This window comes from Geotrypetes seraphini, chromosome 16 (genome assembly GCF_902459505.1).
Source record: "Geotrypetes seraphini chromosome 16, aGeoSer1.1, whole genome shotgun sequence".
Lineage (NCBI taxonomy): Eukaryota > Metazoa > Chordata > Amphibia > Gymnophiona > Dermophiidae > Geotrypetes > Geotrypetes seraphini.
Genome location: NC_047099.1, coordinates 902300 through 911665, shown reverse-complemented (window position 1 = coordinate 911665; position 9366 = coordinate 902300). Strand labels below are relative to the sequence as shown.

The 9366-nt window shown below is 45.2% G+C and overlaps 1 protein-coding gene and 2 non-coding genes across 3 annotated transcripts; all 3 read left to right on the top strand.

Annotated features, from left to right (window-relative positions):
* Nucleotides 1–2907: 2907 nt before the first annotated feature.
* On the top strand, nt 2908–2963 carry LOC117350949. The gene has a single exon (XR_004537308.1). It is a non-coding gene; the product is annotated as a U7 small nuclear RNA (small nuclear RNA).
* Nucleotides 2964–3251: 288 nt separating this feature from the next.
* Nucleotides 3252–5214, top strand: C16H12orf57 (chromosome 16 C12orf57 homolog). Its single transcript, XM_033923144.1, has 3 exons — nt 3252–3729; nt 3806–3982; nt 4084–5214. The coding sequence occupies exons 1-3, from the start codon at nt 3642–3644 to the stop codon at nt 4233–4235; spliced, it is 417 nt and encodes a 138-aa protein (XP_033779035.1). The 5' UTR covers nt 3252–3641; the 3' UTR covers nt 4236–5214.
* LOC117350950 lies at nt 3321–3377 on the top strand. Its single transcript, XR_004537309.1, has one exon. It is a non-coding gene; the product is annotated as a U7 small nuclear RNA (small nuclear RNA).
* Nucleotides 5215–9366: the final 4152 nt, after the last annotated feature.

Below are 9366 nucleotides of genomic sequence, written 5' to 3'. Positions count from 1 at the left end.
GAGCAGGAGGGACTGGGCATCTTTTCTTCACGTAAAGATACGGGGGTGGTTCGGGGAGGCATCCAGTGGCAGGAGGGAAGGAGACTTCTTCCTGTCAAATTTTGTAAAGTACAGGGAGTGTGGAAGGGGGAACCTGGATGGGGGGGGTTGCAGTGGTAGGAGGGAGAAGACACGGGTGATTTTTATTAAAGTATGGAGGGGGTGGGGCATAATCGGAGAGGGGCAGATATTGTGCCTGTGTTACACACACAAACAAGGCAGACCTTATGGCTTTGCAATATTAGGCCATAGATCGGATGGCTTGTTTTAATATTAATGACCTCATTTTAATAGTAATGAAGTCAGTTGCATGCCAGAGTGTGTGGTGAACCGTTTTGAACATCAGGTCGGTAAATTCACCATTGGTACGTGATTGGAGCATTTAGTACATCTGGGCCTTGGTCTTTGTGTCCGTTTATCTACTCCCTTAAGTCTTTCTCCAGTGACATCAGTGCAGGGGGCAGATTAGCTCTCCTAAAGCTCAGAAGTTCTTGAGAAAAGGGGCCTTCCTGAGCACCTCGACCACATTGCCCACCCTGCAGAGATCGTTGGGGCTAGTGACCACTTTGTGGCATTTTGCTCATTTTTGGGCCAGTTGTGTGCAACTGCTTGTCCTCCCTCCTGGATGCATTTGAAGGTTGTGGTTTTGCTCACTTTGAGACTAAGTGGTGTGGCACAGCATCGGGTAGTGCTGGCCATCATAATAAAGTATGAATTTAGCTTTTTTGGGAATTCTTTAAAGAAAGATTCTTGTGATTAGTTAATAGTTGAAGGGTAAGGTTTAGTAAATGCTGCTGAGTAATGAAGAAGGATTATATGTTGGGTATTTATTCTATAATTCCCCCCCCCCCCCATGTTATAATCTAGCTTGGTTTGTCTTAAAGAACATAAGAATAGTCCCACTGGGTATTACCCTATAACTTCAGCAAGTGTCCCCTAGTCTTTGTAAATCTTGATTCAGGAAAAAATCGATCCACTTGTACCCGTTCAACTCCACTCTGGATTTTGTAGACTTCAAACATATCTCCCCTCAGCCGTCTCTTTTCCAAGCTGAAGAGCCCTGACCTTTTTAGTCTTTCTTCATATGAGAGGAGTTCCATCCCCTTTATCATCTTGGTCGCTCTTCTTTGAACCTTTTCTAGTGCCACTATATCTTGAGATAAGGACACCAGAATTGAATGCAATACTCCAGATGAGGTCGCACCATGGAGCGATATGGTTTTATCATCATTTTTTGCTCCACAGGCCCATCTAGCTCTGTCTCATCCAGACTCACACACTGCATGTGTTTGAGGGACATTTACCCCAAACTGTTCTTATATGATGGGAGGTAAAGTATGTCCTGTGTATGAAAGACATTGTTCATACAGTGGTGCTGTTGTGGCAGAAGGAGAGATGTGCCCTGTACAAAGGACCAACATTGTACTAGTGTGATAGGAGGTGAAGTAGCAAACAAAAAAGAGAACTTCAGAGATGATGTCAAAAGGCCAAGTCTTTAATCAATAAGTAAACAGTTTGTATCCAAAGAATATGGTCCACATTGGGTTAAAAACTGGGACCCGGCACGGTCCGTGTTTTGAAAAACACTCCTTCCTCAGGGGTTCTAAAGGTATTTAAAACCACAATCCAGGGAACCATTTGGTATACAACTGGGTAAAAGAATGCAATATGGAAAATAAAAATGAATCCGCTCAGCTCCTTCGCTTTACTATGGTGAAATAGAACATGGTGTGGTACATGATGGAGCATGTGGCCTGTATTAAGGACAGTGGTCCAACACTGCTGTTGTGATACACGGAGCTGTATATGAATGACAGTGAATCCCAACACTAGGAGATGGAGCATGTCCTATGTATAAAGGACAAGCCCCTGACACTATATATTGATGCTTTCAACTCCTAACTCCCACTCACCGTGAGATACCTATGTCTATCCAATCATTCTCTGTGCAAAAAACTCCAACCTTTATCTGTCCCGTTTGTCCTAGAAGGGATTGTCTATTACATGTGAAATGTCCAGCACCGCGTACACCTTTCAGTGCTCTAGAAAAGATAGATACTAGTAGTAGGGTATGTTCTCAGAGCTGCCAAGGGATCCAACTTGCTTAGATGGAGATTTAGGATCCACTTTAGCCCACCTAGCATAGCCGATTGGCAGCCGGAGGCAAAAAAAGAGTGGCCTCCCGTCCAGCAGCGGCAGGAAACATCTCCTGCCGCAGGATTAGCAACAGCATGGCCACTCAGCGGGAGATGGCCCACAAAAGCGGGAGACTAGATTCAAGGAAAGTGTCACTAGCAGCACAGGCCCTTCCGCTGGTGGACATTGCTGTCCTGCCAATAGAAATGACTACTCTTGGCTTGCTAATGTAATGTGAAAGTCTTTTTCTGCAACATTGCTGTCTGTATACAGTCTTTTCCTCTGTAAACCGCTCTGAACTGCTTGTGGTATTGCGGTATACAAAAATAAAGTTATTATTATTATACCCTTGTTGGCCCCAGGGAGGTATAAAAATGTTTAGGCCTTTGAGCTTGGATCCCAGCTGGCTACATCCGGGTATCTGCTCTAGGGCCTCTCATTTTTTTGCCACTTTCAGGAAGAGCTTAGGAAAAAGAGCCTGGAAGCCCGTGGCTCCGCCTCCTCTGAGCCTTATGCTAATTTGCATCCTCTGGGTGTGGATTTTGACCACTAAATGTGACGTTTCTCCACTTTGTGGCATTTTGCCTATTTTTGGGCCCTCGTTCCTTGGCCAGCTGTGTGTGGGTGCTTGTCCTCGGTCCTTTGTGATGTGTTTGAAGGTTGTGGTTTTGCTCACTCTGAGACTAAGTGGTGTGACACAGCATAGGGTAGTGATGGCTGCCATACTGAAGTAAGATTCTAGCTCTTTTAGAATTTGTCTAGCAGGCTTTCCTTAAAGGAGAGCCCCACTGTGATTGGTTAATATTAGTTGAAAAAAGGGTCGGGCTTAGTTTTCTCTGTCGTAATCTCCTTACGTGCCGGCATTTGTTAGTCTTCCGTAGTCAGCAGGAGATACGGCTGTGCGCTGTGACGTGTCCTCGCCTTCTCTGAGCCTTATGCTAATTAGCAGCCTGGGAGTGGGGCTTTTGACCACTAAATGTGAAGTTTGGCCACTTTGTGTCGTTTCAAGTTCTCTTTCGTTAGGCAGCTTTGTTCAACTACGAGTTCTGCCTCCATTTTTGGTGCGTTTGACGTCTGCCTCTTTGCTCACCCTAACGATAAAGAGTGTGGCTCGGATCTGGGGAGCAGCTGCGGCCGCAACGAGACACAATTCTAGCCTTTTCAGTATTTGTCTAGTAGGTTTTCCTTAAAGGAGAACCCCCGCGTTATTGTTTAATAGTAGCAGCATCCGATGCTCCCGGGGCAGGGCTCTTTTTCAGCTTTCCCCGATGACTGTACAGCGCCGCGTACTTCTGCAGTCCCTCCTCCAAGCCTCTAGGCGGCAGGCGGTATGGCTGAAGGATGCTGCACAGCCTCTCTTGCCCTGCACGAGACGGGCTGTCCGAGAGGCAAGGGCGCATGCGTGCTGCAGCCTTGCCCAGCATTAGAGGGAGAGAGTCCTGCAGCCTGGCCACTAATTGAGCCTTATGCAGGGGACAGCACTGATGTCCAGCCTCCAGAGAGCAGCGCCATCTGGCGGGCAGGCAGTGGCTCTAAGCATGGAGCAGGCCAAAGGTAAGGGCTCCAGGGAGGGAAGGAGGGAGGTCAAGAGCTCTGCTGCATTGACACATCTCTCTTGCTTCTTCCCCAGTGGTGTTGGCAGAAGTGATCAAGGCCCTGGGCTCTCCGGAGAATGTTCTGCGCCTCGAGGAGGCCCGCGACAACGCTGCCAACGACATGGGCAAAATGCTGCAATTTGTGATGCCCGTGGCTACTCAGATTCAGCAGGATGTCATCAAAGCTTATGGTTTCAGCAGCGACGGGGAAGGTAAATTGGAAGGGGGAGACACGCAGCGGAAGAGGATGACCCCTGGGATAAAGGATCGTCCCATAGTCTCATGACTCCTTGTCTCTCCTTCTCACCCTCAGGCGTGCTGAAGTTCGCAAGACTCATTAAGTCGTATGAGGCGCAGGACCCGGAAATTGCAGCCATGGCCGGGAAGCTGAAGGCCACATTCCTGCCGCCGATGACCACTCCTAGCCACGGTGGGGGAGGGGTCAGTGGCAGCAGCTCATCCTGAGCAGATTTGCCCCCCGTCAGACCAGCACTGCTCACGGCCTGGAGTCTGGGCTCTTTTCTAAACTGGTTTTGTTTTGAGGTCTTTGAAATTATGGGCAATATTTATATATATATATATATGTTTGTTTCCTATATGGATCTTTATCTGATTGAGCACAGACAAGGTGTATTCTTTACCACTGTCCCCAGTATGGAGAAGTAGGGAGAGCCGAGCACTGCAAACTGGAATGTCACTAGTCAGCATTGGCAGCTCTGAATAGTTTTTCCCCCACAGTTTTTAGGGGTTTGCAACATCTGTTCCCCATCACACTGAAGTTCAAATGGAAGAGCAAGGGTGTCTGAAACCCAGGAAGCACTGGAGGCTGGCCCTTATGTGCGCCAGTGAGCAAAATAGCTGTTTTGGGTGGCTGCTTATGGACTTCCAAGCAGAGAAGTGAGGAATTATTTTCTTATAGACATATATTGGAAGAGAAAGATTGATTGTAGAGCTAGTACATAAGCTGTTTTAAAATCACTGCTTCACTTGTCTGTACTTGAACCCCTGCTGCACAGGACGTGTGTGTGAATCGACTTCCTACACATGTGAAACTGTCTAGAATTCTTCCTTGCATGTATGTTTAGAACCGGCTTTCTCTGCTGCTATTTACTAAGCATTAGAAAGGTCCCCGTACACTAGACACACACATTATAAAGATGGACTATGTAAAACTATCATCCTCTATCTTGTGCACTGCACATAAGGATTTCGGAGTTTGATTTTCAATTTGTGGACTCGCTGCATTTCCTCTCTGTCTGTTTGTGATGGGGTGAGAGGTGCGGCGATAAATTTAGAGATTTTCCTTTTGCTTTTCTGACAGCTGTGAATGTGTAAGGGGAAGCTGATTTGTTTATATTCCAAAGAGATTGTCTTCCGATGTCTTCCTGTGGATGTTTGATGTCCTTATGAATAAAATGTAATAAAAATCAAGTTTAAATAAAAATAAGCCTTTATTTATTTATATACCACTTATCAAAGTGATTTACAATCAGGTACTCAAGCATTTTCCCTTTCTGTCCTGGTGGGCTCACAATTTATTTAACATACCTGAGGCAGTGGAGGATTGAGTGACTTGCCCAAGGTCACAGGGAGCAGTGTGGGATTTGAACCCACAACCTCAGGGTACCACTCCTTCCTCCTTATGTTCTAATATCTCCTCAGCTAAGAGGTGCAGCTCTTCCTAATTATGCCCCATAACCGAAAGAACACAACTTGTATGGTGTTTAAACTGGTTCTTATGCTCAGCTGCTCCTGTCATTGTATATCTAAATAAATTAAGTGGTGCCACCATACAGATCATTCTCAGATGCCTTTCCCCTCCCTCCTGCTGAGACAGATATTTCAGGAATACAGCACAGACAGCTGAAAGGCAGTCCATGTTGACATCACAATAGGAGTACTCTGAAAGCAAAATGAAGGTATGGGCAAACTAGGCATGTGCCTAGGGCCCAGTGAGGGGGGGGGTATTTATAGACCACTATTTGATACATCATCATAGTGGTTTACATAGTATTGAACAGAACCCCATAATCGATAGATTAAAAAATACAGAATAAATTCTAATGTAAAAAATAGAAAAACCAAAAAGATTATAAAATGTAAAACACAACTATAAAGCAACTGCCTTAAATATTCCTTAAATCAGGTTCTGTGCAGATCAAATGATGATTTCATACAGAGTGTCCTCTGTGTCACCATTAGTCTACTAGGGGGGTGAACCCAAAACAAAATCAAGGCATAGGAAGCTGGTGGGCAGGGTTTTAGAGGCTGAAGAGGATTCTTGCCTAGGTCAGTGGAGGGGACTGTGGGGAGAGAATGGATGAGAGAGAGTCCTTGCCAAGGTCTTGGGGAAGAATCAGGCTTGCTGGAGTCTGGGGTAATGTGAATTGGACTAACATACAGGTGTATGTTAGGGCCAGCCTCATGCAATGGATCCAAATTACACTCACTGAAGGTCAATTCCTGCAGCACCTAGGAGAAATCATCACTCCAATTGTGAAGGACCACAAAGGCCTTATAGATAACCCCGCTAACTATAGACCCATCGCCTCAATACCAGTATACGTCAAACTTATAGAAGGACTAGTTGCACAATTCCTCACAAATTACCTGGAAGACCACAATCTTCTCCACCTCTCTCAATCGGGATTCAGATCCAACCACAGCATGGAGACTTTACTAGTAACCCTCCTAGACACAGCCCGACAGCACCTCAGCAAAGGCAGAAGGATGCTGATAATTCAACTCGATCTATCTGCAGCATTTGATCTGGTCGACCACACCACCCTACTACAGACACTAGAAGCCATAGGGATCTCAGGCAGGGCATACAATTGGTTCGCAGGATTCCTTAAATACAGATCTTATAGAGTAAAGTCAAACAATCTTAAATCAGAACCATGGTCCAACTCCTGTGGAGTTCCTCAAGGATCACCTCTCTCACCTACTCTCTTCAACCTCTTCTTACCCTCCCTTGGGTCTACCCTAGACAATCTGAATGTAACTTCATTCAGCTACGCTGACGACATCACCATACTCCTACCCTTTGATGCTCCTGACCCAACTTCTACAGAAAAATTGGAAAAAAACCTTCAAGCAGTGGAAAAATGGATGGCAGATCACAAATTGAAGCTAAACACTGACAAAACAAAATTTCTACTGCTTGAAAAGGATAAGAATCCCTCCACAGAACTAGAAATAAACGCCTCCAAATACCCTATACAACCTACCCTAAAACTCCTAGGAGTAACAATAGACAGATGCTGCACAATGCAGGCCCAAATCAACAAGACCACCCAGAAAGCATCTCTAACCATGCGCAATTTAAGAAAAATCAGAAAATTATTCGACAAAGAGCAATATAGGCTAGTAGTCCAATCCCTAGCACTAGGTCTATTGGACTATTGCCCTGTAACAAGGATAAAACAACTACAGACAATTCAAAACACTGCACTCAGATGAATCTACTCGCTGAGAAAATTTGACCACATCACCGCGGCCTACCTGGACTCACCCTGGTTGCCAATGCAAGCACGAATTCAATTCAAACTATACTGTCTATTATTCAAAGCAATAAATGGCACAGCCCCCAATTACCTAAACAACCGCCTGTACCAAAACGCCACCACTAGGCAAAGAAGAACTAAGACCCCTTTTACCTACCCCCCACTCAAAGGCACCCAGCGCAAGAAGATATTTGACAGTCTGCTGGCGACGCAGGCAACGAAACTGGACCACACTATCTCCAACCTCAACGCAACTCCCCCTCCTCCCCCCTTCACCAGTTCCCTTCTCTTTAGCCTCAAGCATGTCAACTGCTTCCCTAACGATATATATACTGGATCTGCACTATTTCCTATTTGTACAGCATCTTGTAGCTCTTGAAATATACAGCTCCATTATTCTTGTAACTTCTCCTGGAAATGACCAGAATTCTCTCTGGAATTATCCTGGAAATGTCCAGTTGTCTCTTTTGTAATCCGCCCAGAACTGCAAGGTTGAGGCGGAATAGAAATCAGTCATGTAATGTGTTTACACATTTTATTTATTGATTTGTTCAATTTTCTATACCGTTCTCCCAGTTTACATGGTACTCAAGCATTTCCCCCTGTCCTGGTGGGCTCACAGTCTGTCTAATGTACCTGGGACAATGGGGGGATTAAGTGACTTACCCAGGGTCACATGGAGCAGCGTGGGTTTGAACCCACAACACCAGGGTGCTGAGGCTGTAGCTTTAACCACTGCTCTGGCTGGAATACAGCACAGATAACTGAAGAGAAGATTTTCGTCAGAGCTCCATGCAGCATAAATATAAAAATACATTGTGATCATAATTAAAGAGAGGCACTTTTATTTTTCATAGTGTTAACATGTAAAAATATATTCACTAGATTAGGACAAAAAAAAAGAAAGGAGAAACAGGTAGAAGGCCAGGGAACAGATTTGGTGCGCTGAAAGTTAAAAGTTAAAAAAAAAAAAAGATACTTTTCAAAGTAATAAAAGCAACAGGAAAATAAACATAAGCCCAGAGGTCAGTAACAAGAGCAAGTCCCAGGTTCTGCTGCTGGTCTGGATTGATCCTGGTTTTGGACACATTTCTCACCTGAACTAGGATGTCGTGGTGGAAGAGGTTGGATCCGCAGAGCCATGTATTTCCCTTTCTAAGGCTCCATCAGAGTCAGATATTTAAACTTCTAGGCCAAATGGCCCACCCAGTCTGCCCATCCGCAGTAACCATGATCTCTTTCTCTCTCCAAGAGATCCCACGTGCCTATCCCAGGCCCTCTTTAATTCAGACACAGTCTCTGTCTCCAGCACCTCTTCCGGGAGACTGTTCCACGCATCTACCACCCTTTCCGTAAAAAAGAATTTCTTTAAATTACTCCAGAGCCTATCACCTCTTAACTTCATCCTATGCCCTCTCATTGCAGAGCTTCCTTTCAAATGACAGAGACTCATCTATGTTCCCAATTCGGACTTGCTCTCCCAGAGCTCAGATGAGGCTTTTGGGAGCTTCATCTGAGCATGTGCAGGTAGCCCTGCCATGAGGTATGCTTCTCCTAGGCAATGGACACACACCTCATAGGGGTCCGAGGAGCTCATTTTTCATTTGCAGTCCGGGCACTTCTTGAAACCTGTTTTTCTTGTAGGCTTTTCATTTCATTCTTCTTCTTTTCTTTCTTTCTGGGTTTTTTGTTTGTTTGTTTTTTGAAAGGAGAGCTGTGATCCGTCCGTTTGGTAAGGGCGGATGAACTAAACTGGATTAGTGAGGAACAGTACAGGTATATATAGAGCTACCTGAACATGCTCAGATGAGGCTCCCAAAAACCTCACCTGAGCTCTGGGAGAACAATTCCGAATTGGGAACGTAGATGACGTCATCAAAAGTGGGGCTGACTTATACTGCTTGTCCATGGAGAATGCACATTTACACCACATAGGTATTTAAACGTCTCTATCATATCTCCCCTCTCACGCCTTTCCCCCAGAGTATACAGATTGAGATATTTCAGTCTGTCCCCATACGCCTTATGATGAAGACCACATACCATTTTAGTAGCCTTCCTCTGGACCGACTCCATCCTTTTTATATCTT